Here is a 27,989-nt window from a genome sequence, read left to right as displayed (position 1 = left end):
AGTAGCGCACGACCCCCATCGCGGGACCACTCGCAGAACCGCCCGCGGATGTTGACGTTAGGGTTATGCCTTTGTACACACGCTACACGTACAGCCGTTTGTCAAGTCATTCCACTGCTGGATGAGGGCCTTTCCATGTTCTGGGGGTGGGTTGGCAGGTTTGTTTGACTATCCTTCAACAGGCTGGTTATTCTTTGGTTGGTCAAGGCCTGGAGCAATAGTTGCAAGTGCGTAGTAGTACCGTGCAGCAATGTATAGATCGGGCGTATTCTGTCTAATTTGGTGAAAGGCACGTTTTTGTTGCAAGGTACAAATTAGCCTCTGAAACTTGTGGTGTAGTCTGCGATGATGGTTGGGAAACCCTTTGTTGTCAATGACCTTTGTTGGGGGAAGGAGGGTGACAGGGGACATATTTTTTTTACCTGCCTATACTGTGACGCGTTCTCACGTGTGCTTTCCCCCATCTCTGCAGGAACTCGTATCCGATGCGAACCAGCATGTCAAGTCGGCGCTGGCATCCGTGATCATGGGTCTGTCCCCCATCCTGGGGAAAGACAACACGATTGAGCACCTGCTGCCCCTCTTCCTGGCACAGCTCAAGGACGAGGTGAGGGCGTTTCCTCTCGTAGTTTCCTCGCTCCGCGAGTTATTCTTGATAACCGAACTTCTTGCGCACCTCTGGCATCGATGGCTACGTACGATGCGAAGGAAGTTCAACAGCATATCTGCAACCAACCCTTGTTCACAGTCTGGCTGTTGATGCTGATATATTTGGCATATTAGCACTGAGCAAACCACGGGCTTTTTTAGTAGCTGTTGGAGCATGTAGGTTCCTGGCCTTTGAGATAATTTTGTTACTTTTTAACTGGTCCCATACGTTGTTTTGTATGTGTATGATGTAAGTTATATTTAGGCTAGCTGCTTGTATGCCTATTATGACATAAAAATTACAATACGAATCTTGATACATTTTTAGAGCCAACACTTTAATAAAATACAGTAACTTGAGAAAGGACTCCTTGATCCATTATCTGCCAAAGCAAACTGAACTGAAAAAAAAAAGCATTGCAGGAAGCCTTTGGCTATAGTTTTCTTCGTGCTCTTTTCATGCTCAACTGAAATCCAATCACCTGCCAAAACAAATTTTCCATATTTTCAAGGTTTTTTTGTTATGAATCTCTTTAAAGAGAACATTTCACTGTGACTTGGTGCTGTTATGTTTATAACCAAGATCGCTCGGAATTCACCTGCTCTCACAAGATTTTATAAGCTCAGCCAAGTTGAGCCTGGATAGCGGTTGGATAGGGGATCATCATACAAGCAGGTTGTTATCAACTGTGGACCACACGATGGGCAGTAGAGGGAAGTACAGCTAAATATTATGTTAAGCTGCGCTTCGATGATCCCATATCTTTGCTTTCCACTTTCACCAACCTGCACTGACCAAAATGGTGTGATGTATGAGCAAAGACAAAGATCCCCCGTATAGCCTTAACAGACTGTAGGGGCAAGTGCTGTTAGCGAGCACCTATAAAGGCCGGCACGGCACACGTGGGGGTGGGTGGCCAACACCACGCCCAGCCGCCTTTGTCTCCCTAGTGGCAATGTTTACACATCACACCAGGTACTCATTTGAGGCCGAGTCGACCTAGGGAAGGCCCAGGACCGGTTCAGATAATCGTCACTAGTGTTGGCCGTGAGCGGGAATTGAACCCGGGTCGCCAGGTTCATAGCGCAGCGCGCTAACCGCTACACCACCGCTCAAATAACCTCTGCGACCCACGTGCATTGGGGAAAGCCCTCATCCTGCGGTGGGATTGCCTAAAGGACTCCACGTGTACATGTTGGCGTTACCATTGGCATGTGTGTTCATTGGCTCGTGTGCATACGCGCATGTGTGTCACCACCACAGTGCCCTGAAGTACGGCTGAATATCATCTCCAACCTGGACTGCGTGAATGAGGTGATCGGGATTCGTCAGCTCTCCCAGTCCCTTCTGCCCGCCATCGTTGAACTGGCCGAGGACACCAAGTGGAGAGTTCGCCTGGCCATCATTGAGTACATGCCACTGCTTGCTGGGCAGCTGGTGAGTTGAGCATGTCGTCAAGTGGGTGGGGGATGACGACGGTGACAATGGTGCTTGATTTGGGCGTGGACGGTGTGGGGGCTCTTCCTGCCCGTGTTGCCTTGACCAAAGGCCGGATGTGGCTACCTCATTAAAAACGATGCTTGGAGCTGCCGACTGGTGGTAACACCTGGTGGATCAGAAGCTTTTTTTCCATTCCTTTTTTTAATTTTCTGAGCGAGGGTCCATCTAATCTCTTCGTCCACAATCGGTAATAAATTAATAAATGCAGTATATTCTCTAGATGGGAACGGATTCCCAGTAGTCATCACAGCTACGTCTATGTTTACTATTTATAGCTGCAGCTGAGATTGAGGTTGTAGCATTCCTTAGAGCGCTAGACTCACTTTCTAAATTTGAGCGGCTCAAGCGGTGTTTCCCCTGCTTTTCACTAATTCACATGGGTGGACATAAATAAATAAATAAAAGTGCAAACCCCCAAGCTGCTGCCATGGTACTGGCCCAAACCTAAAAAGGAATTATAATAATTGATGCCCTTGAATGCAGGATGTGAATTACAGTTTGCCATGTAAGCCAGGATTGTGTAAAAGTATTCATTGTGTTGCTAAGCGTAATGGGAGTTGGGAGGAGTGGTGTCGCAGTGTTTAGCACACTGAGCTAAGAGCCTGGCAACCAGAATTGTATTCCAGGGCACAGATAATTATGCGGTGGACAGTGATATTTTAAATGGTCCTGGACCCTCTCTCCTCTTCAACGCACACTCACCAACTTGGTTCAATATGATCAAACAACTCTCATTACTAACTCAGAAGTGGATTGACATCACGATGTAAATAGTTTTATAGGGCCATAACCATGCTAATGGCTTAATATACTTAAGATACGTATCAAGTTCCATGGCACATTCACAGATGAGCATTTCATTGTTAGCTTTTGGTGTAAGTTCAGAATGCAGTGTTAGCCTAATTAAAGAGAGCTCATGCATTTATGTTCATGTTACCCACGGATAACTAATTGCGTCCAATAAATACACATTGATCTTTACCTGAAAATTCCGATGAACTCTGGGATATGTAATAAATATGAAGTACGGATTACAGTCTTTGGGAGTGTAACCTCGATTGCGTAATTTGTACCTGTTTCTGAGAAACCGAGAATTCCCCGTGCACCAGATAAGTGGTCAGGAGTTTGCGAGGGTGGATGGAAGGCATTTGGCATTTTAACATTTAGCAGCTGCAAAAAACACCCACGAAGCAATGTGTGGTGGTGTGGATAACCTATTCCTATTTTCATTGTATTACAGTAAAGGGCATGTGGTAATGAGGTTATGGGGAGTGAAAAATTTGCTATTCGGTCAGGTAAACCCACGGGCACCAAACATTGACGTGTGACTAGAGCATTGAGCTGTCGAGTTTTTGGTGATATGCAAGCTATTTTTAGGTGATCTTTCCTGGAAGTCGAGAATTAACCTAAGTAGGTGTTCTTTTCCACGTGTACGCTATCAATTGTGAACAAGTATGTAGGTGGATTTATTGGGTGGTAGGTGGGTTGATGAGGAATTTTCTGGGTTAGTTGGATGGATATGGATAGTTATTTAATGTCTTGGTGAGCTGGTGAATGGTTTGCTGAAAGTGTGCATGAGTTGGTTAGTAGTTGCATGGTTTAGTTTGTGTGGGTTAGCAGTTTCATTAGTGTTAATAGGTGGCTTAAATGCTTAAGAACAAATTTGAAAATGTTAATTTAATATATTCTTAACCTTTTTCAGTGACTCTGTCATAGTTATTGAAAGGGGGGCTTGCTCTTCATGCCACCAAGTTAGTTAACATTTATCCCAGGTTCCCAGCAGCATCTTGTGAAGAAATGCCTGCCCCCCTCCCTCTGATTAATATTGGAATGATGGTTTTTGGCACAAACGGCTAAGGGGACCGGGTTTGCGTAAGTCGTCACTTGTCTTGTGATGGATGTAACTGTAATTATCAAAAGGGCTGCTACAAAATAATGTGACAAACTGTTTTTCCTACAATTATAGACATTTATTTTGTGTTTATATCACAACAGGGCGTGGAGTTTTTTGACGAAAAACTCAACTCTCTCTGCATGGCGTGGCTGGTAGATCACGGTATGTTTACACGCTCTATTCTCAAATCTGCTGCTTAATGCAGTTGACCTCATCACTGACATTATTTTTGTAAACATAAGCTTGTAAAACTCCACGAGAAAAAACCCCCAAGTTGTATTACATATTTTAATGTAATGATTGCTTCAGAGGTTTTGATGTCAGTGGTTAAGGGCAGGATGACATTCCACATTTCCCACGTGAATTTCCAAGTGCCTTGCCTTGTCTCTTGCGCCATTCTCGCCGCTCTCTTGGGGCGACTTTGTTCGAGTCGGATTTCTCAAGCTGCCCATTGAATACTTTCCTACATTGGGATTTGTCTAAGCATTTGCCCCCTCCAACTCGCAAGCCTTGCCTCCAACTTGCGCAGCTTAGGTTGCCTCTATGGCCAACCATTTTGTTGAACCTCTAGCTGCCCAATGGTTATCACCCACTGGTTCATGCTCATGACCTGTATTTGAATTGCTTCTTGTTGTTGTTGCACATTCTTGAGGTGTGTAACCGGTTTTGTTTCTCCAATCAGTGTATGCGATCCGCGAGGCTGCCACCAACAACCTGAAGAAGCTGGTGGAGAAGTTTGGCAAGGAGTGGGCTCAGAGCACCATCATCCCCAAAGTCTTGGCCATGTCCAATGACCACAACTACCTTCACCGCATGACCACCCTCTTCTGTGTAAACGTGCGTTGTCCCACACCCGGATCGACACACACCGAGCACTTTCTTTGTGGCTGTTTTATGGAATACTTCTTCCAATCAAGAGTTGTGGTCAATGTTACTTGACGGTGATATTGAATTTTCTTACTTGGCTGCTTTTTGTTTCCTTTCCACACATCACTCACAAATCCTCCACATAGAGCGGCATTCTTACCCCTGCACTCACCCCTTTGTGTGTGTTTGATGTGGTTGTGCCACACTGCTTGTCTGTCGTATTTGGCACTTCTCCTCTTCTGATGACATTTCTTTGATATAGTATGGCAGATACAAATTGGCCCAAATAAGCCAAAGCCACCACGGTCTATTATAAGACTGAAATTGTTAAGACTTCTGATGACATTTCTTTGATATAGTATGGCAGATACAAATTGGCCCAAATAAGCCAAAGCCACCACGATCTATTATAAGAATGAAATTGTTAAGACAGGTGCAAGGTTTTTGCATCGCTTTGATATTTTTCTTCCTGCCAGTGTCAAACTGTGGCCTCTCCTTGGCTGGATTTTTTTCCCCATCCAATCTGACCTTTAAAATTTCAACTATTTTGTATTTTACCAGGTAAGGCCCCCTGAGCTATAAAGCTCTTTTTTTCCATAAGCAACCTGGCCACAAGTGATATCTCAAAATGAAGTGGCTTATCACGTGGACATTTATAGCAGCCAAATACTCTTAAATGCACGTTGTTTCTAAATATGGAGGGAAAAACCGGAGGACCCAGAGAAAAATCCACGTGACCACGGGAGAACATGCAAGCCCCAAATATACAGGTGTCTGGGTCTGGATCGAACCCACGACCTCCTGTATACCAGGCGGGGTAGTGAACTTTGCGTCACCGCGGGGCCCATACAATGCACGCGAACGGTACGCGACTGTTCGTGACCTCACTGGTTGTTTTTGACTGCCCAATAGGTGCTGGCGGAGGTGTGCGGCCAAGACATCACGGCAAAGCTCATGCTGCCCACGGTGCTGCGCATGGCCCAAGACCAGGTGGCCAACGTGCGCTTCAATGTGGCCAAGTCACTGCAAAAGATTGGACCAATCCTTGAAACAAAGTACGTTCTGGCCTTATGCTCGCCCATTCTGCTATGCCTGAAATGTATGGATGTATGTTGAACTTCTTTCGCACAGTACGTAGCCAACCGTGCTAACCGCATTTGCAGGGTAAGGACAACAAACTTAAAACAAAAAGCACAAAAAGAAAAGCCTTGATGTTCAATCGGCTGTTACAGTCACATTTCATTACAAGCAGTGTGTGGGGCCATGAGAGGTGGTGATGGCGTGTGGGAGAGGCATTTCATCAAGCAGTCGCATTGATCGTGGCTGATGATGATTGAGGTTGTGTAAAGTCAAGAGCTGTGTTTGCCTTGCTTATAGTACGAGTTAAGTTGTAGTTGTATAATGGTCTTAGGTTGTAAACTGCTCGGTGTACTCTATGCGACATTTGGGCAAAGGGTATCAGCAGCTCTGTACTTGGCGTGGGATAGATATCATTAGTTTGAGGTTTAAAAGGACGTTGTGGTCCAGAAATGTATCGCTGTCTGTGGGAAACAAAGGTGACAGGGTGACATTGATTCCTCGGCACCATCATGTGTTCCAGCAGCATGGGTGCTTTCTGTGACCGCATGACGCCTAACATTGTAGCCAGGATAAAATAACGGTGGGGGGGAGATTATCTTGTGATCGCACGAAGGCTGCAATTTGACATCTGCATGACAAGTTGATAACACAATTACATTTTAAAAAATGTTACGTTTGAAAGCCCACCTTTTATGACTGCTAGATGTACCATTATGTAATTACTGTGCTCTTTGCAGCATCGTATAATGAAGGAATTGATATTAGAGCTTGTTATAGTTCCCTGCACAATTGAGCTGTGTCTATGATGCTGCCCCGATGATATTGTATCTGTGTACGTTGGATTTCCTTCGCAGCCGTGCATAGCCAATCGTGCTCATCGGAGGTGTTGTGGAAGGACAACAAACTTAACATCGAAAGCAGTTCTAAAGAAATTGGTTTTCACTTTTCGAAATTGTATGAATCTTTGGTGGTCTGCAACGCGACACGTGTGTGTGTTTTTCCACAGCACCCTGCAGTCGGAAGTGAAACCTGTGCTGGAGAAACTGGGAGGCGATCAAGACATCGATGTCAAGTACTTTGCACAGGAAGCCCTGTCTGGTATGTTACGCATCCACTCCTATCGAAAGAAAAATAACGTGCGTTGCCAGAAATAATGGTGGCTTTATTGAAACATCAGCTCTTGTATTGTGCACAAAAGTGAATCGCCAAAACTATCATTCCTTCTTCACGGTAAACCATAACAAGTTTTTTTTTTAAATATTTGTTAGAATGTATTACCTGGCCATTCCATGAAGAATAATGCAATATAAGTTTATATATTTTTTGTTTTGTTTTTCAGTGCTGGCGCTCGGAGCCTGAAGGCCACATTTATTACCCAGATCCCAGAACACTCGACGTACATTTCCAAATTTCCATACACCACCCACCACCCCCTCCCCCCTTTTTTCCCTACCCTTACCCTGCCCCCCCCCAACATCTATCTTGTGTTTGCGATATTCACTAATGTACACTTAAAGATTAATAAGTGAGTATTGGATAATAAAACCTTCAATTGGCCGTGTGACAATTCTCATGCTGTGGTGGAGATGCTTGTCTCGGTTTTCGAAATAATTGCTCGTGCTGATTTCTGTAATAAAGCATGACAACTTGATTCTTTAATTTTTTTTGTACTCTTTTTCGTCACGTGCTTTTTAGCGCTCTTAGGCTTCAAGCATGCTGCTCATTGGTGTTCAGTAACTTTCTGCCTGTCAACAAAACAAACGCCCACTTGGCTAGACATTTTTTTTTACATCCAAATGAATGGTCAAAATGTAATGATGCCCTATCTGCAAAATTCACTGTTATTAATAATGATCAGGTTATGTTAAGGGGAAAATTATCTGACATTTGACCAAATTAAAATGTTTTTTTTTCTCTCTGTTAAACGTAACTGCATATAATTGCTATGAAGGACTTCTTCTTGTGTTCATAGTTTTTTATGTTTTATTTAAGTATGGTGTAATCGTTCCACAGGCTAATAAATTGTGTTGCGGTGAGTGTAGTTCCTTAAAAAAAATCGCTGAATCCTTTAATCCCATTTTAGTGCAGGATGTGAATGTGTGAACACCTGCTGATAGGTCATAACAAAATTGCATTTTCGAGCAAATGCTTTTAATCTTCCTGTCTGAGGGTTAAAGATTGTGTGAATATTATGCGTCTCTCTTTCGTGCTCTGTTGGTTTTAACACTTTTTGCGGACCTGGTTCTTAAGCTCTCAAGTTTTTGAAGGGATAAAACATCCCTTTTGATTTTCATAACGAGCCCTCAGCAGTTTACAAAGCATGTGCATCTGGTTTGGCTCGCACTGTGATTTACCCTGCTGTTTTTCTTCACCTTTGCTTTTAATTGGATTATCCATGTCTGATGTGCAGATACTGTAACATTTAGAATGGCTTTTCTTTTTAGCCAAAGTTCCCTTTTAACTCCTTTGCTAAGCACTGCATAATAAGACTGCTTGTTTGATATAAAACCTCTCGACCACATGGTTTTCCATGGACATTGCAGTACGTGTGTGTGCTGAAATGTATGCCTGCTGGCACATGGAGCAACTTGTGAGCCTAGCCTTGTATCACATGAGTTCTCTGGTATTGTCTTATTGAGCAATGTAATAAAGTGTAAAAGCTTCTCCCTGAAAATGTCCCGTCATGCTCCCTGCATTGGTGTGGGTTTGTGGTTCTTCTGCTTGTGAACTCAATCACGTGTCTGCCCTTTGTTCCGTTGTCAAAATGTCTTTCACGAGGTTCAGTGTGACAATTCACGTGTCCCCACAACCCCCCCCCCCCCGACGATGCCAGCTGCCAACAATAAGCTTCTCTGCCAAAGAAAATTGTACCCCAGTGTTCCCGTGTACTGTACGAAACGTAACGTACAGATATAATATTATTCTCGCGAAAGAGCATAACCAAGCGGACATTGGCCTAGTTATGTAAGACAATAATAGGTTTTACCCTTTTTGGCAATAACACAGGTATTAAGATGTTAAAACACTAAACTTAAACCTTTTTGCAAGGAATCATGTCTGCATTAGAAACCTATTATATTTTGATAATGGCAAGGGAGGGAGGTACCATGATATGCAAGACATTGTTTAGTCTGACAATAAGTAGTGGTGCACGTTGAAGGAAGTCGTGAAGCCTCATGGAAATGTAATCAATCGTGAAAGGGATTAGTCATGATGGAATAGCTTTGTATATCCAGACAAATGCACACGCGGGCTATGTGCTGGAGGGAGAAAAAAAAACCCTCTGCTTCGTTAACATGTTTGGCAACAGGTATGTGTACGTGTTCGCGTGTCGGTTAAAGTGCTCCCGATTGAGTGCCGGGGTTTGGGTGGGGTGGCTTTTGAGAGCAGTGATTTAAGGTTCGACCGGCTGCTGTTCGAGCGCTCCGACTGCGGGCGATGCGTTATTAATGGTCCGCCAGGCACCTCGTGACGTGCAGAGCACTCGCTCGCGCGTCATTGCTGGCGTCATAGCCACTCGCTCGGGGGGGGGGGGGGGTCCAGGACAAATCCTGCCGAGTCCGCACGCGCGGGCGGGCGTGTGACTGACGAATCCGCGATCTGCCACACTTAACCCTTCTCTTTACCTGTGCACGTGGCCTCAATTTGAACCTCCACGCCACCACCACCTCTCTTTTTCAATGTGTGAACAAAAGATGAAACGATAATAGGTTTTTCCAACTTTTTTTTCTGACAACAAAACGGGTGTAAAGATGTTAAAACACCAAACTGAAACCTTTCACGAGGAATCATGTCTGCGTTAACCACAATGCTTGTGGTCGGAATGCAAACAAACAAAAAATATTTCTATTTAAGGCCTCGACACAGAGGCATTGGGTCTCTTGTGTGTCTATGTTGTGTCTATCTGCTTGTTGGTCTGTTTGTGTGTCCGTATCTGTTTTGTCTCTCTCAAATTTAGTTCTACCTGATGACAGTTGCTTGTGTTGCAATCGAAACGTCGTACTCTATTATTTTATTTTGTTTATATCTACGTGACTTTACCGAAAGAACCAGAGAGTAATATATGCATTGTCCTTGAAACTGATTGGTCCACACCAGAAACGCCAAAAAGGAAAAAAAACGATTATATTTTGGTACTGGCAAAGGAGGTCCCATGAAAAAGATGAAATGCAATTGACGGAGGTTATGTTGCTTTTGCACGCTGCGGGAACCTCAGGACTTGTTCCGACTTATCGCAATTTCGCTATTACATGGTGCCTCCTGGAGATGTATAATTAAAAACAAATTACTTCCACCCCATTTTCTGAATCCACTGCTGGATAAAGATCTCACCCCCCCCCCTCCCTCTCTCCCTACAAACGCACTTCTGATCATAAAGGTCCTTTGACCATACTTCGCTGCGCTGGTCAATACGTGTTTTGAGAGGGGAGGGGACCACACAACTGGATGGAATATCTGTCACTCGGCTCAGGCCACCGATCAAAATTCAATTCGTCAGATTCATGGTGTGCAGTGTGATGATATTCAGTGTGTGCACCACCTCCATCGTCATACGACTGCATAACATAATTATTTTTTTTATCACGCGTTTCAAAAGAAGATTACAGCGCCTGATATCGCCTAAACCGAGTGCCAAGCGCACATGCTATGAGCTCTGCAGTGCCAAAAAGTCATTTTTTCTTCTGCCCTTCATGCATCAACAACAACAAAAAACGGCACACTTTTCTGTCATGTCGCTGTTACTGATTTGTCTGTGGCAGCAGCTGTGTGCGGGTTAGATTGACTGCTTATTTACACACCACCACCACATTGGACCAGGGGCGGAGCCAGGGGGGGTGACAGGGGTGACATTCTGCGTGTAAGTGTACGACACTCGGTCTGGCGGACTCCGTGCAACTGCATTGTCAGAGTGTGTCGCCAACCGATGGCGTCTAGTTCAACAGCCTGACTCTCTAATCATTCTTGAAATTAAAATTTGTTAAATGTCACCCGGGCTTGAAATCCTGGCTCCGCCCCTACATTGGACAATTGAAGAGATTGCATTTGTAAAACGGTGACCCGCCCTTGGCGATTGATGAAATTTATTTGTTCGGTCTTGAATGCGGTGGGTTTTTTTATTGGCATTTTGCTGCAGTGATGGGGGGGGGGGGCAATGTTTTTAAAGTTGGAACCTCAAGTTTTCCAAGTTCATAAATGTTTTGCTAAATCTGTGCAATTCATGCAGCTGTTCATACTCGGTTACCCTAACCACCCTTCCAAGTCTTGCAGCTGACAAATGTTTAAGCTTTTGGCCAAGAGCAATTCTAGGACACCTTTTTCTACAGCCAGAGGTTTCCTTTTGAATGCTTAAATCTCTTTGTCATGAACAAAAACAAATGCAGTCGCGCAAACGGCGTGCGGGCAGAACATCTGCGAATGGCTGAATGTAAATCTCGTGAAAATGTTTTGGCAATTTCTTACCACCCACACTCACGCAATTTGTATTGTAGTCATGGTGCCATCCGTTTACAGGGATGGGTTTTAGTTCGGTCCACTCCTTATGCATCGTCCCCTGCCAACAACGGCTCGGCAGTAAATATGCCACATTAACGGCCCTCGTGACAAAACAAATAATAATGTATTTCTTGAGAATAAACCCGCGTCGCACAAACCCACAAATCCAAACAACGGTGGAGCTTCGCGTTAGTCCTGCGGGGTTAAATTCTGCTCGAGGGAAAGTTCATCCTGGCACGCCGAGAGACATTGGATGTACAGTAATTGGGAAGCACAGTGGTGTGCTGTAGCCATGCTAAGTCTCGTTTCACAATGAGCTGCTATATTTAACTTTAACTTTTTCATTTTACTAAGTAAGGTTTACTGAGCTGTATAGCTCTTTTTCCAGAAGCGACCTGGCTAACAGATGAAAGCTCAACGAAGTGGCTTATCATCTCGTGGACATTTGACGCAGCTAAATACCCTGAACGCGTGATGCTGATTCTAAATGTGGAGGGGGAAACCCCGGTGGACCCGGAGAAAGATCCACGCGACCACGGGGAGAGAGAGCGAGAGAGACTGACACGCGAACTCCAAATATACAGCAGGCGTTAGGATCAGATTCGAACCTACGACCTCCAGCATACCAGGCGAGCTAGTTAACATCTCGCCACCGTGGTGCCCAATTCCTTCTCTACCACACATCGTAATCTTCAACACGCTGTACGTGTACAGCCGTTTCGTCAATCTGCTGCTGGGTGACGGTGGTGGGGGTATAGGGGAGCTGTTGCGCAGCGGTTAGCGCGCTGCGCTACTACACCCGGCCACTCGAATTCGATTCCCACTCGCGACAAACACCGGTGACGAATGATCTAAATACGTCCTTGGGCCTCCCCTAGGTCGACTCGGCCTCAAATGAGTACCTCGTGCGGTGCGTAAACATCAAGGACAAAGGCGGCCGGGCGTGGTGTTGGCCACCCACCCCCTTCGCGTGCCGTGCCGGCCTTCACAGGTGCTACTCGCTAACAGCACTTTCCCCTACAGTCTGTTCAGGTTATACGGGGGTGGGGGGGCATCTTTGTCTTCGGGGGATGGGTTGTCACGATGGATGGGTGAGAGGTCAAACAGGGGTCATGGAGTTGGGATGGGAAATGACAGTCGCTCAACGAGTGGTATATTTCATATTACAGGGTACTACAAAAAAAATGTTTTAACATTTCTGAGAATTTGCAACAACACCACGAGAAATGTTTGTGCCTCCGGGTTCTGGAGACCACTAGGAGGAGATTCCCAGGCACGCGTTGACAACGATGGCGAACACGTGGAGACTCTTTGACTTTTTGAAGATATTAACATTACATTTGTTATCATGTTATAGTGTTTTTATTATCCGTTCTTGTTCCATTAAAAACGATAGTCCCATATAAGAGTTAAAAAAGATAACTGAAAGCACCCTGTATTTTATAATTTAAAAACAAATTTGTCTGGCTGGCTGGAGGGAGGGGAGATGCTCGTTGTCATGACGTATCAAGTATCAAACATTGTGAAGATATTGCCTTAAGCTCGTGAAACATGAGTGCAATTGAGTAAAAAAAAAAACTCTGCTTTTTAAAATTATTATTTGTTATACAGGGTGGAGTGGTGGTGCAGCGGTTAGCACATTGCGCTATGCACTTGAACATCCGAGTTGGATTCCCAGCCGCAGCTCACATCGTCCGTGTCTGAATCGGTGCTGGGCGTCACTCCCAACCCCACCTTCATCAGTCCGCACCTGGTATACAGGAGGTCGTGGATTAGATCCCGAAGCTGACGCCCGTTAGATATTTGGAGTTTGCCGTGTGTCTCTCCCTGCGGTCGCGTGGATTTTTCTCTGGGCCCTCTTTTGGTTTTTCCCTCCACATTTAGAATTAACATCACGCGTTTACAGTATTTGACTGCCATACATTTCCACATGGTACGCCACCTTGTTCATCTATAATTTGTGGGCCAGGTGTCTTCTGATAGAGAGCTACCATAGCTCAGCGGGGAGAGAGGGAGACATGCATACTCCAAATATACAGGCGTCAGCGTCGGGATCGGGATCAAACCCACGACCATCTTGTATACCAGGCGAGGTAGTTAACATCTCCCAGCCACCACCGCCGCGTCAGCGCGGTTTTACCCCCCCCTCTCCCAATCGCAGTGGCCGGAGGATCAACAGTGCACATCAGCGTCGCAGGCAGGAAGCAAGCAGCAGCTATCAGCTGCTCTGGAACTCTTGAAACACGCTCTTAAACGTTGATTTCACTGATTGTTTACTAACCGTCTAAACGACAGTTCTTTCATTTTCTTTCATTTACGTGACTGCATTTTCGTTCCTTCTTTCCAGTTGTGTAACAGTTTCCCTTCCTCCGTGAAACCTTTCAACAGCGTGTCATTTGCATACACGTTTCATATCACCTATTCTTATATTTTGATAGTGGCAAGGGAGGTCCCATGATGTAACTGCTCACACCGAGCTCCCAATGCCCTGATAGTGGCTATTGTCTTTGTGCTGTTCGCCTTTTGGCGTCCTCTGGTCTAACACTGTTAGTGAGACTTGGCTCTAAAGAAAGCTGTCTATGGTGTGGACCAATCAGTTTCAAAGACAATGCACATACTGTCAGAGCGTGTTTTTGTTTGTTTGCATGTTCACCACAAGTATACGTGGTTATATTATTGGTTCTTTCGGTAAAGTCACGTAGAAGGGAAATAATAAAATAATGAAAATCAAACATAATAAAATAAAATTCTCACGACGTCGAGAGAAATTTTATTTTATTGCCAGAACGGGTAAAACATATTCTTACATTGATTTGAAGCTTTCGTGACTGCAGGAATCCATACTCTTTGGTTATTTCGGTACAGTCACGTAGGTAGAAATAAAATAACATAAAACAAATCACGACGTTTCGATCGCAACACAAGCGGTCGTCATCAGGCCTGGTCTAACACTGATGACGGCCGCTTGTGTTGCGATCGAAACGTCGTGATTTGTTTAATTTTATTTCTAACTACGTGACTTTACCGAAAGAACCAAAGATACTCTTATATTGTTTTACCCTGGCAGCTACCCATCGGCTTCCGTCCTTTCCTGCCGTTTGGGGGGCCGACTTAGATGCAGAACAACGACCACAATTTCACATTCGGGTGACCAAGTCACAGATGACCGCGTCAGGAGCGGCGGAGTTAGTGTATCATCGTCGCCGTGATCGTCTCCTTCGTGCTTTGTGGATCGGAGCATTGCGTCGTTATACGTCGGATTACGGGCCTGTGTCGTTATACGTCGGATTACGGGCCTGTTCTGGATGGTCACAGTCGAACGAGGGGGAGATTTTTTAATTGTCCATTTGTGCATCAGGTCTCATTCGCATCTGCTGCCATGGTTTGTGCAGCTTCCGCACTGTGAAATTAACGTCCGCCGAGGACGAACACAGATTCCCATGCGCGTACTCACTTGGCGCTGCCTAAAATATACAATTAGCATAGAATTTGCATTCATTGTAAATAATTGCACGAACAATTCCATGCGTGTACAGTGTATGCCGAAAGCGCAGCCGTGCCGAATTATCCCTAATTACGAATGATCAAATACCGAAATAACGAGGTTTTACTGTATTGGAAGTGCATTAATCAATTGTCATTTGGTGGATCGATATGCCTCCCCGTACGCACCGTGTGTAAATATATGCAGAGCGGAACACTCCTTGTAAGGGTGGATTTTCAAGGGCATTGTGCCTGGGGCTACATTTTGTTAGCGTTACAAAGCTCGCGAGTTATATTCTTGCTCGTGGAAATATGTTCAAGAGCTAAATATCCAATGTTACAAGATGTGCTAGCTACGGGAGGGCGCGTGTAGTTTTGCTATTCCTCCGCAGAAGCTAGCCAATTAAAATTTCCATTGCTTCCACTGTGTATGTAGCAGTACTAGAGTCTATAACCAAGTCCATATCCCACGGAGATGCACGTTTAATACATAGAGACAGGCATGCCATGTCAATTGAATTTGCAATGGTGAGTGGCAGTGATTTAAATGCTAGATAGCTAAAAATCAAAATTGGGACGTGAGGCCTAGGACCAGTTCAGATACCACTCGCTACTGACGTTAGCCGTTGCCGGCATTCAAACTCAGATCGCCGATTTCACAGTGCAGTGCGTTAACCATTATCCCACCATTCTGTCCGAGTGCTTGCTGATAACTCGACGAAATCCCCAATAACTGGTGTCACATCATCGGGCGGTCCAGCCTAAAGATATCAATTGCTTGCAAGGCACTTACGAATGCATGATTCCAATCGCCAGTTAACAAATTAATTCGTCTCCCGTGGAGTAATAGCAATTGATTTTGTATATGTGATGCGAGACGCGATATAAAGCAGACAACCACACTGCCAGTCACTCGTCACACGTTCATTTGCACCACGAATATTTAAAATACCGAGTGACAGGGTTGCCATAGATGGTGACTGTACAGATTTCTAGAAATGAATAATGGCAGAATTTACAAAAGCTCAAATGTGTGCACAAATATCGTGTGTGTAAAATATGTAAAAAGTGAACATTTTCCGAGGGTTGTAACCTTCTGAATTGGCATGAGAGCGAATCAAATCAAGAGGAGTAAAATGTACACAAATTTTGATTTAAAAGCTTTCGTGACTGCAGGGATTCATGTTATTGGTTCTTTTGGTAAAGTCACGTAGAAGGGAAACAATAAAATATTTTAAATATAAAACAATAAAATGATAACAATAAAAAAAATTTTTTAATACTTTTTATTATTTTATTGTTTCCCTTCTACGTGACTTTACCGAAAGAATCAAAAATATGTATCAAATTGTCAAACTAGGTTTTACTCGACAGAAATAATTTGTAACGCTGCGGCATTTTGCCAATGCGTATTAGATTTGGAGGACATCATCGCAAGTGGTTCAGATATATACGGAGATGGCAGTTAATAAATTGGCATGAATATATTTACTCTATGAATTTCGACAAAAAAAACGTGATTTTGTTCTCATTCAAAACACACCACCACCACCACCACACACAACCCAAGGGCAGGCTGCTGGTGCGGGCAATTATTATCTTTGCGTCGCGTGTCGCGGTGTTGTTTCAGGCACACTCATTAAAAAAAGTTACTACTACAAACGCAAGCGGCAGTCTGTGTGTAATCACAAGAGACCCATTGCGCATCATCTTCTCACGTCATTCGCGTGGCTTACGTGCGCGTGCGTCACCGCCACAAGCTGTGACAGTCGCGCGCACGCGCGCACACACGCGCGCACACACAACCCCCGATCATCTCTGCGCTTTACAGAGTCCTTTGAGGGCATTGGGCTCAGCTGGGTGTCGCGTCCATTGGGTTTAAGAGAACGCGGGGCGGAGGAAGGCGATTAGAGAGCTTGAAGCGTTGCAGATAGCGAGGCGACAGCGCGCCGCGATTGCGTCAGCCAAACCCTCTTCCCTCCTGTGCCGAGCGACTCGTGACCACCTCCATGTCGGGTACAAAGACAAAGATCCCCCGTATAGCCTGTGACAGACTGTCGGGGCAAGTGCCGTGAGCGAGTAGCGCCAATATGAAGGCCGGCACGGCACGCGGCCGGGGTGGACAGCACCGCGCCCGGCCGCCTTTGTCTCTCCCACCAGGTAGTCATTTGAGGTTCAGTCGACCTCGGGGGTAGGGGCGGGAGGACCAGGACCGGTTCAGATAATCGTCACTGTCGTTGGCCGTGAGCGGGAATCGAACTGGTGTCGCCGGGTTCGTCTCGCGTAGCGCGCTGACCGCTGCACCACCGCTCCCCCCACACACGTTGGGTACACGCAGTGCTTCAGTCGGCGATTTGAAGTGTGTGCGTGTGTGCAATAGCATTGTCATTTAACCAAAAATAACTGTGCTGAGTACATGCCCCGAGGCATTGCTTGTGTCCTCTTCCTTGAACCAACATGCACACAAGACTGACTAACACATTTACTTGAATGTTTCAATTATATAAATAAAATAATAATGATGTAAAGCCCTTTTGGTCAATCCACTTCTGGCCGAAGGCCTCTCTCTCTCCACGCTGTTATCGTCAGGGTTGTTTGACCATACTTCCCCACGCCGGTGAGTCCCGGGCGTGGGGAGCCCAGAACTGGTTCAGATGCCACTCGCCACTGACACGGCGCAATGCGCTAACCACTGCACCACCGCTCCCATAATGTTTGTTAATTCGTGTATGTATTTGGGCCACCACACACCACTATTAGCGAATGTTTAATTTTGTTATCAATCTCCCCATCATCAAATTCCAATCAGCAGCGGCAACTTGCGCGCAACGAATCATTGCTTACTTTTACTTGCGGAATGGAAAATGTTTGCGAAAAATTCACGACTCTCAACTCTGCGCGAGCTGACGTAAGGAGAGACTTTTTTAGGCAATTGTGTGTGGGGGGGGCGGGCGGGCGAGGGGGGGGTATAAACATCTCGAGCCGTAAGACAGCCGCCGTTCGTTACTCGCAGGCTTAGCCATCAGTTACGGAGGGAATTGGGGGCTATTTTTTTGTTTTAACGCCACGGGGATGGCTGATGCGGACCACGCCGTGAAAAGCGCTCGCGCGCTCACGGCTGTAAATGAGCATGGCCCATTCTTACTCTTGGGTTCTTTCGGTAAATTCACGTAGTTGGAAATAAAATAAAATGTAAAGCCCTTTTGGGTCTTTCTAACTACGTGACTTTACCGAAAGAACCAAAGAGTATGGATTTCTGCAGTCACGAAAGCTTCAAAACAAGAATGACACATTCTTGTTGATCCGGCAACGGCTCTGAGATTAAAAAAAAAAGTTTTTTTTTTATTATTCAATGCGCTACTTACATTCAGAATAAGAGTCTACATTTATACTGGAGGAATCCAATGAGCTATAAAGCTCTCTTTTTCACAGATGTCCAGTAATGGGGCGGGTCAGAAAGTTACAACAACAAACAATACAAAGAAATACGACAGGAGTGCAAGGTTTAGGAAATGTAAGCAAAGCACTACAAATATATTATTATTTTACCAAATAAAGCCCACTGAGCTGTTTGCTTCGTTTTCAGAAGCGATCTGGCCACAATTAATAGCTCAACCAAGTGTCTTATCACGTGGTAATTGATAGCAGCAAAATAATCTAAATAATTCAAACGACCAAACCCACTTTGGCCGATAAGACATCATCAGTCGTGGTGAGGACCGCCACACATTTTGAAACCATCGTTGGGGTTGACAGGAGCACGGTGATGATGATGGTGATGATGATGGTGATGATGATGATGTTGATGATGGTGATGATGATGGTGATGATGATGGTGATGATGATGGTGATGATGATGGTGATGATGATGGTGATGATGATGGTGATGATGATGATGGTGATAATGATTATGGGGGGTGTTGTCACCATTTGTGTTTTGTGTCGGGGTGGCCCCACTAAAGGCCACGGGATGAAGGACACCGCCGCCCTAAACCATGCAGTGGTTCTTGACTTTTACTACAGCCTTGCACCCCCTTTGGTTTCCACTCGTTAAGAACACGTCTTGTGTTAATAAATACAGAGGGTTTTACGAAACAGAGTAGTGATACAGTTGACTAGGTTTGTTTTCTCATTCATTCACACCTGATGACGGTTGCTTGTGTTGCAATCGAAAGGTCGCATTCTGTTATTTATTTTCTGTTCTACGTGACTTTACCGAAAGAACCAAAGCGTAATTCCCGCAGTCACGAAAGCTTCAAATCAAGTTGGAGTAGTGATACTTAAGTGGCCGTGCTTAATTTGTGTGTTCAATTATTTGCCTTCTAATTTTTTTTTAATCTGGTCGTGCCTCGCACCCCCAGAAAGGGCATCTCGCACCCCAGGTGGGGGTGGGGGGGGGGGTGGCGTGCACGCCAGATTAAGAAGGAATACCAACCGCGTAAATCGATAAGGTTGGTTGTGAGAACTCACCCCAGGTTAAGAACCACCGCTCTAAAACGATCTATACGTGGTGGGGATGGGGGGGGTGGGGGGCAGATGCAACTTAAAAAACTGACGACAACGGCGCATGTGCCACGCCGATGTCGTCACAACGAGGTCGCCACGTGATCGCGCGACGCGCTCGTTGAGAATGCGGCGCACACGCAACAGAAACAAAACAAAAAACCTCTCGCCGTGAATCACGGCGAGAGGTCTCTCTCGGGGCACCTCGCGTTTCGACATCGCGGGTCACTCGGAGAGCAGGCGCTGTGTTTTGTCTTTTCGGCTTAACTCCCAAGCGCTCTATCGAAGCCTTAAACGCTGGGCTCGTATTTTGTTGTAATAGTGATGTGTGTGTGTGTGTGTCAGGTCCGCTTGGAGAATGTTGTTGCAGCCGACTCAAAATAACACGTTGACAATCGCTTAAACTGCTTGGCAAGGAGGTACACACGATAAAGCGAAAGAGCAACTGTAACCTCATTTATTCCTGCTATGGATTATGATTCCGCTAAATTAAGCACAACAGAGTGAACCCGGCGACCCGAGTTCGGTTCCCATCTGAGGCTGCATCAGGAGCGAGTCAAAGCTGAACCAGTCCTGGTCACCTCACTTCACAAAACCCGCACTTACCACCAATGTGGTGAAGTATGGTGAATCAATTACTCCTGACCAACATAATGTGGGGGGGGGGGGGGGGGGAGTGGAGGGGGCTTCATCCGGTGGTGGATTGGCAAAAGGATTTTAATTGCCACTATTATGTATTCAACTTTAAGATAAATGACAAGGGGAGTTTGAATGACTATACGGTATTATGAGAGAGAGAGAGAGAAAAACAAAATTGAGATGCCGATCGTATCATTATTTGTTGTTCAATTCGACAATATTGGCATTTAGTGACGTGTTCATCGACGTAGGGCATTGCTTCACAACCACAGCAGTTCCAGCGTAGTCTGCCGGGGTTCAGAACAGCACCTCCGATTTGCACGGTTGGCTACGTACGGTGCGAAAGAAGTTCAACATACATACAGGACGGGGGTTAGGGATTATACTGGGTTTAGCAATTCGACAGGGGTTAGGGATTAGACTGGAGTTAGAGAATGAACTGAGATTAGACTGGGGTTAGGGATTAGACTGGGTTTAGGAATTCGACGGGGGTTAGGGATTAGACTGGAGTTAGATAATGAACTGAGATTAGACGGGGGTTCGGGATTAGACTGGGTTAGGGATATAACTAGTGTGGGGGATAGGGCTGTGGTTGGGCATAGAACTGAGTTTGGTGCAAAGGGAGGGGGGGGGGGCCTCGTGCCAACATTTCAGCGCAAATGTTGCCTCGACTGGTGCCGCCCGTGCCATTTAAAGACATTTCAAGGCAGTCGGGGCGACGAGCACTTACCACCGGGCAAGGGCATCTCTGGTGGCCCGGTTGACCTGCGCACTACTCGCAGCTGACTTGGCTCGAGCTTTTCCATTTAGGGCGTCTCAGACTTGAGAGAGGGGGGGGGAGGCTTGGGGTGGCGTCGTCTGTCTGGTTCCTGCGTGCGGCCAACGCCGACGCACGCTCACAGATATTAGCGGGCGGTGGATCTTTGCCCAAGATGAATTCATCCACGTTAGGACCCTTGTGAGAATTCCTTAGCCGGGCCCCGGACAAATCTTTGCACTGTCACTCCCCCCCCCCCATGACAGTTTTCTTGTTTTCCATTGGAGCCTTGGCGCGCGCTTTGCTTTGCGCGTGGTGTGTTTGTTTTATTTGATGTCACGTTGAGGTCAGGCGTACGCGATGACACGAGATGTCACGTGTGGCGTGACGGGAATTCGCAGGGACACACTCGTCAGCGCCTGCGCTCGACTCTCCGCCATGAAATGTGTCTAGATATTATAATGGGAATTTTTACGGGGGGGGGGGGGGTGGTGTGGGAGGAATTGCTCGCGTTGCAGCACCGTGGGGGAAATGCCGTCTATCCAACGTCGTGCATCTTTACACCCTTACGGGCAGTGTGGTGCAGGCAGTGGGCGGCACGAGACACGAGTAACCTAAGAAAACGTGTCGGGGCTCCAAAAGTGGATCACCGAGGCATTGGATTCTAACAGAAAATAGGGGCGCGCCAAATATCACCTCGAATTCCCATCCAAATAGACATAAAAAGGGAATGACCGTGACTAGGCTATTTAATATTTATAATGTGTGCTCTTTGCAGCTGCCTTGCATCCCACTAAAACTCTGTCTCTCTCTCTCTCTGGTCTATCAAATTTTATGAACCTACAATTCTATCCCACACGTGCTCTCTCTCATCTCGTGGCGACGAGGTCTTGCGTGCGCGTTTCTCTCACCTCGTTACGTCTCCCTCTCTTGTCCACAACCCTTCTGTGATCTCACGCGGACCACAGAATCGACTCTCGTGCAGTCGTGGGCGCGCAAACCCTAACGACGGACCAAAGAGGAAACCGCGCGAGCGTAACCGCTCCTTCAAAGGAGGAAGAGCAAACAAACAAAAAAACACCATAACGAGCTCTCTCCTCGAAGCTATCTCGTCGTGGCCGTCAGAACTCGACATTTGGCATTCATCTCCTGGACACCTCCGATAAGCACGGTTGGCTACGTACGGTGCGAGAGAAGTTCAAGAGACACGCATACATTGGGCGGGGTTTTTTGGGGGGGGGGTGGGGCACGGCGAGGGGGGCAATGCCCCCCAAAACGGGGCACCTTTATTAATTTATTCTCAGTAGTTAATTTTTTAAAATTAATTATATGAACCCGCGATTCCTAATGCGATGGCCAAAGCGAACTTCCCCCCCCACCCACCCCAAATAAGAAGTCGAACTCCACCTATGCGTACACGCTGCCTGCCGTACGCAAAAATATAATTTAGGAATTTACAAATTGAAAGGAGAGGCCCTCCACAAAAGTAATGTTTTTCTTCCCCCCACCCCTCGCTAATAGGCCCAGCCAGCATCTACCCTGGATATTCGGGGGGGGGGGGGAGCGGAGGGGGGGGCGCAGGCTACCGATTGCACCGTAACCCCGACTTACGCCGGTCTAAGGCCGTTTTAACAAATCAAATTGGTGCCGACAACTGTGCTGGCAGTGGCGTGCCACCATGCTCGACGCGCGTGGGATCTGCCTGAATTTGCAGGCCCCCCCCCCCCCATTTTTGTTTGAGTCCGAGTTCTGACTTCTTCTTATAAGTGTGTAAACAACGCCTCCCCGCAGTCTGTACCAACCTGCGCTTGCGTTGCGCGTGTTAATCATAATAATAATTCATGGGGCCCCCGCAAAAAAGTTGGATTGGTTATCGCAGTGGCACGTCTTGTTGCGAGTTGCGTCTCTCTCTCTGTCTCTCTCCCTCTCTCTCTTTGCTGTCTTTGTTATTTTATCGATGCCGAAGCCTGTCCCTGCCGAGTCTATCCGAGCAAACAGCACGTGATAAGCGTCACGTAAGGCAGAGGAGGGCCTTTCATGGCAGCCTTGAAATGGTAAACTATCAGAGGGGTTCACATCCTGTGTGGAGCAAGCGCTTACGTGCGTGGAACGAACACACACACACACAACAACATCAACAAACCACTTCACCCAACCCGCCTTTGGGAAAAAGAAAAGTATTTTTTTTTAAAGTACGCTTATTAATCACGTGGCTCAGAGGTCAGAATGTTGAGCTGAGACTGCTTAGAACCTAGGTTCGCCTCTGAACACGTAGAGCAGGCTCCCCAACGAGAAGTGAGCGGACAGTCTTAGCCCAAGTCACCAATTGGCCCTGCAGTTATTGTTTGGCTAAATTCCAGCCCTGAGGAATTGAAATACATCATTGCTCCCCCTCCCCGTTTTACGTCGAGGGATGCGTTCCCGAAAGGTTGCGACGACGAATATCGACACGACGTCAATGAAAGCGATTTACAGGGTAGTGGTGGTAGTGGTGGTGGGTGGTGGTGGTAGTGCTGGTAGTGCTGGTAGTGGTGGTAGTGGTGGTAGTGCTGGTAGTGCTAGTGGGTAGTGGTGGTAGTGGTGGTAGTGCTGGTAGTGGTGGTAGTGGTGGTGGGTGGTGGTGGTAGTGCTGGTAGTGGTGGTAGTGGTGGTAGTGGTGGTGGGTAGTGGTGGTAGTGGTGGTGGGTGGTGGTGGTAGTGCTGGTAGTGGTGGTAGTGGTGGTAGTGCTGGTGGGTAGTGGTGGTAGTGCTGGTAGTGGTGGTAGTGCTGGTAGTGGTGGTAGTGGTGGAAGTGCTGGTGGGTAGTGCTGGTAGTGGTGGTAGTGCTGGTAGTGGTGGTGGTGCTGGTAGTGGTGGTAGTGGTGGTAGAGCTGGTAGTGCTGGTAGTGCTGGTAGTGATGGTAGTGCTGGTAGTGGTGGTAGTGCTGGTGGGTAGTGGTGGTAGTGGTGGTAGTGGTGGTAGGGGTGGTGGTGCTGGTAGCAGGTGGTAGTGGTGGTGGTAGTGGTGGTAGTGCTGGTAGTGGTGGTAGTGCTGATAGTAGTGGTAGTGGTGGTGGTGCTGGTGGTAGTGGTGGTAGTGCTGGCAGTGGTGGTAGTGCTGGTAGTAGTGGTAGTGGTGGTAGTGCTGGTGGCAGAGGTGGTAGTGCTGGTAGTGGTGGTAGTGCTGGTGGTGGTAGTAGTGGTAGTAGTGGTAGTGGTGGTAGTGATGGTAGTGGTGGTAGTGCTGGTAGTAGTGGTAGTGGTGGAGTGCTGGTGGTAGAGGTGGTAGTGCTGGTAGTGGTGGTAATGCTGGTAGTGGTGGTAGTGGTGGTCGTGCTGGTGAGTAGTGGTGGTAGTGCTGGTAGTGGTGGTAGTGCTGGTAGTGCTGGTAGTGGTGGTAGTGCTGGTCGGTAGTGGTGGTAGTGGTGGTAGTGGTGATAGTGCTAGTAGTGGTGGTAGTGGTGGTCGTGCTGGTAGTAGTGGTGGTAGTGCTGGTGGTAGTGGTGGTAGTGGTGGTAGTGCTGGTGGTAGTGGTGGTAGTAGTGGTAGTGGTGGTAGTGGTGGTAGTGATGGTAGTGCTGGTAGTAGTGGTAGTGGTGGTAGTGCTGGTGGTAGAGGTGGTAGTGCTGGTAGTGGTGGTAATGCTGGTAGTGGTGGTAGTGCTGGTGGGTAGTGGTGGTAGTGCTGGTAGTGGTGGTAGTGGTGGTAGTGCTGGTAGTGGTGGTAGTGCTGGTAGCAGTGGAAGTGGTGGAAGTGCTGGTGGTAGTAGTGGTAGTAGTGCTGGTGGTAGTGGTGGAAGTGCTGGTAGTGGTGGTAGTGCTGGTGGGTAGTGGTGGTAGTGCTGGTCGTGGTGGTAGTGGTGGTAGTGGTGATAGTTCGGGTAGTGGTGGTAGTGCTGGTGGTAGTAGTGGTAGTGGTGATAGTGCTAGTAGTGGTGGTAGTTGTGGTAGTGCTGGTAGTAGTGGTGGTAGTGCTGGTGGTAGGGGTGGTAGTGGTGGTAGTGCTGGTGGTAGTGGTGGTAGTAGTGGTAGTGGTGGTAGTGGTGGTAGTGATGGTAGTGGTGGTAGTGCTGGTAGTAGTGGTAGTGGTGGTAGTGCTGGTGGTAGAGGTGGTAGTGCTGGTAGTGGTGGTAATGCTGGTAGTGGTGGTAGTGCTGGTGGGTAGTGGTGGTAGTGCTGGTAGTGGTGGTAGTGGTGGTAGTGCTGGTAGTGGTGGTAGTGCTGGTAGCAGTGGTAGTGGTGGTAGTGCTGGTGGTAGTAGTGGTAGTGGTGGTAGTGCTGGTGGTAGTGGTGGTAGTGGTGGAAGTGCTGGTAGTGGTGGTAGTGCTGGTGGGTAGTGGTGGTAGTGCTGGTCGTGGTGGTAGTGGTGGTAGTGGTGATAGTTCGGGTAGTGGTGGTAGTTCTGGTGGTAGTAGTGGTAGTGGTGGTAGTGCTGGTGGTAGTGGTGGTAGTGCTGGTGGTAGTGGTGGTAGTGGTGGTAGTGGTGCTAGTGCTGGTGGTAGTAGTGGTGGTAGTGCTGGTAGTGGTGGTAGTGGTGGTAGTGGTGGTGGTAGTAGTGGTAGTGGTGGTAGTGCTGGTAGTAATGGTAGTGCTGGTGGTAGTAGTGGTAGTGGTGGTAGTGCTGGTGGTAGTGGAGGTAGTGCTGGTAGTGGTGGTAGTGCTGGTGGTAGTAGTGGTAGTGGTGGTAGTGCTGGTAGTAGTGGTAGTGCTGGTGGTAGTAGTGGTAATGGTGGTAGTGCTGGTGGTAGTAGTGGTAGTGGTGGTAGTGATGGTAGTGCTGGTAGTAGTGGTAGTGGTGGTCGTGGTGGTAGTGCTGGTGGTAGTGGTGGTAGTAGTTGTAGTGGTGGTAGTGGTGGTAGTGATGGTAGTGGTGGTAGTGCTGGTAGTAGTGGTGGTAGTGCTGGTGGTAGAGGTGGTAGTGCTGGTAGTGGTGGTAGTGGTGGTAGTGGTGGTAGTGCTGGTGGGTAGTGGTGGTAGTGCTGGTGGTAGAGGTGGTAGTGCTGGTAGTGGTGGTAATGCTGGTAGTGGTGGTAGTGCTGGTGGGTAGTGGTGGTAGTGCTGGTAGTGGTGGTAGTGGTGGTAGTGCTGGTAGTGGTGGTAGTGCTGGTAGCAGTGGTAGTGGTGGTAGTGCTGGTGGTAGTAGTGGTAGTGGTGGTAGTGCTGGTGGTAGTGGTGGTAGTGGTGGTGGGTAGTGGTGGTAGTGCTGGTCGTGGTGGTAGTGGTGGTAGTGGTGATAGTTCGGGTAGTGGTGGTAGTTCTGGTGGTAGTAGTGGTAGTGGTGGTAGTGCTGGTGGTAGTGGTGGTAGTGCTGGTGGTAGTGGTGGTAGTGGTGGTAGTGGTGCTAGTGCTGGTGGTAGTAGTGGTGGTAGTGCTGGTAGTGGTGGTAGTGGTGGTAGTGGTGGTGGTAGTAGTGGTAGTGGTGGTAGTGCTGGTAGTAATGGTAGTGCTGGTGGTAGTAGTGGTAGTGGTGGTAGTGCTGGTGGTAGTGGAGGTAGTGCTGGTAGTGGTGGTAGTGCTGGTGGTAGTAGTGGTAGTGGTGGTAGTGCTGGTAGTAGTGGTAGTGCTGGTGGTAGTAGTGGTAATGGTGGTAGTGCTGGTGGTAGTAGTGGTGGTAGTGATGGTAGTGCTGGTAGTAGTGGTAGTGGTGGTCGTGGTGGTAGTGCTGGTGGTAGTGGTGGTAGTAGTGGTAGTGGTGGTAGTGGTGGTAGTGATGGTAGTGGTGGTAGTGCTGGTAGTAGTGGTGGTAGTGCTGGTGGTAGAGGTGGTAGTGCTGGTAGTGGTGGTGGTAGTGGTGGTAGTGGTGGTAGTGCTGGTGGGTAGTGGTGGTAGTGCTGGTAGTGGTGGTAGTGGTGGTAGTGCTGGTAGTGGTGGTAGTGCTGGTAGCAGTGGTAGTGGTGGTAGTGCTGGTGGTAGTAGTGGTAGTGGTGGTAGTGCTGGTGGTAGTGGTGGTAGTGGTGGAAATGCGGGTAGTGGTGGTAGTGCTGGTGGGTAGTGGTGGTAGTGCTGGTCGTGGTGGTAGTGGTGGTAGTGGTGATAGTTCGGGTAGTGGTGGTAGTGCTGGTGGTAGTAGTGGTAGTGGTGGTAGTGCTGGTGGTAGTGGTGGTAGTGCTGGTGGTAGTGGTGGTAGTGCTGGTGGTAGTGGTGGTAGTGTTGCTAGTGCTGGTGGTAGTAGTGGTAGTGGTGGTAGTGCTGGTAGTGGTGGTAGTGGTGGTAGTGGTGGTGGTAGTAGTGGTAGTGGTGGTAGTGCTGGTAGTAATGGTAGTGCTGGTGGTAGTAGTGGTAGTGGTGGTAGTGCTGGTGGTAGTGGAGGTAGTGCTGGTAGTGGTGGTAGTGCTGGTGGTAGTAGTGGTAGTGGTGGTAGTGCTGGTAGTAGTGGTAGTGCTGGTGGTAGTGGTGGTAGTGGTGCTAGTGCTGGTGGTAGTAGTGGTGGTAGTGCTGGTAGTGGTGGTAGTGGTGGTAGTGGTGGTGGTAGTAGTGGTAGTGGTGGTAGTGCTGGTAGTAATGGTAGTGCTGGTGGTAGTAGTGGTAGTGGTGGTAGTGCTGGTGGTAGTGGAGGTAGTGCTGGTAGTGGTGGTAGTGCTGGTGGTAGTAGTGGTAGTGCTGGTAGTGCTGGTAGTAGTGGTAGTGCTGGTGGTAGTAGTGGTAATGGTGGTAGTGCTGGTGGTAGTAGTGGTAGTGGTGGTAGTGATGGTAGTGCTGGTAGTAGTGGTAGTGGTGGTCGTGGTGGTAGTGCTGGTGGTAGTGGTGGTAGTAGTGGTAGTGGTGGTAGTGGTGGTAGTGATGGTAGTGGTGGTAGTGCTGGTAGTAGTGGTAGTGGTGGTAGTGCTGGTGGTAGAGGTGGTAGTGCTGGTAGTGGTGGTGGTAGTGGTGGTAGTGGTGGTAGTGCTGGTGGGTAGTGGTGGTAGTGCTGGTAGTGGTGGTAGTGGTGGTAGTGCTGGTGGTAGTGGAGGTAGTGCTGGTAGTGGTGGTAGTGCTGGTGGTAGTAGTGGTAGTGGTGGTAGTGCTGGTAGTAGTGGTAGTGCTGGTGGTAGTAGTGGTAATGGTGGTAGTGCTGGTGGTAGTGGTGGTAGTGGTGGTAGTGGTGATAGTGCTAGTAGTGGTGGTAGTGGTGGTAGTGCTGGTAGTAGTGGTGGTAGTGCTGGTGGT

At 47.6% G+C, this 27,989-nt stretch overlaps 1 protein-coding gene across 1 annotated transcript in view; it reads left to right on the top strand.

Moving 5' to 3' along the window:
- The window catches only part of PPP2R1A (protein phosphatase 2 scaffold subunit Aalpha), a 29,732-nt gene extending 22,091 nt beyond the window's left edge, over positions 1-7,641 (top strand). The window contains exons 9-15 of the mRNA XM_032964557.2: positions 473-607; positions 1,913-2,086; positions 4,145-4,205; positions 4,726-4,880; positions 5,823-5,965; positions 6,997-7,088; positions 7,330-7,641. Of these exons, the coding sequence (XP_032820448.1) occupies positions 473-607; positions 1,913-2,086; positions 4,145-4,205; positions 4,726-4,880; positions 5,823-5,965; positions 6,997-7,088; positions 7,330-7,349 (780 nt within the window). The 3' untranslated portion in view covers positions 7,350-7,641. The remainder of the gene's footprint in view (positions 1-472; positions 608-1,912; positions 2,087-4,144; positions 4,206-4,725; positions 4,881-5,822; positions 5,966-6,996; positions 7,089-7,329) is intronic.
- The last annotated feature ends 20,348 nt before the right edge of the window (positions 7,642-27,989 follow it).

Source organism: Petromyzon marinus, chromosome 32, assembly GCF_048934315.1.
Source record: "Petromyzon marinus isolate PM22_M1 ecotype Great Lakes invasive population chromosome 32, UKy_Petmar_22M1.pri1.0, whole genome shotgun sequence".
Taxonomy (NCBI): Eukaryota; Metazoa; Chordata; class Hyperoartia; order Petromyzontiformes; family Petromyzontidae; genus Petromyzon; species Petromyzon marinus.
The sequence above is the reverse complement of the archived record's forward strand: the minus strand, read 5'-3'. Positions and strand labels throughout refer to the sequence as shown.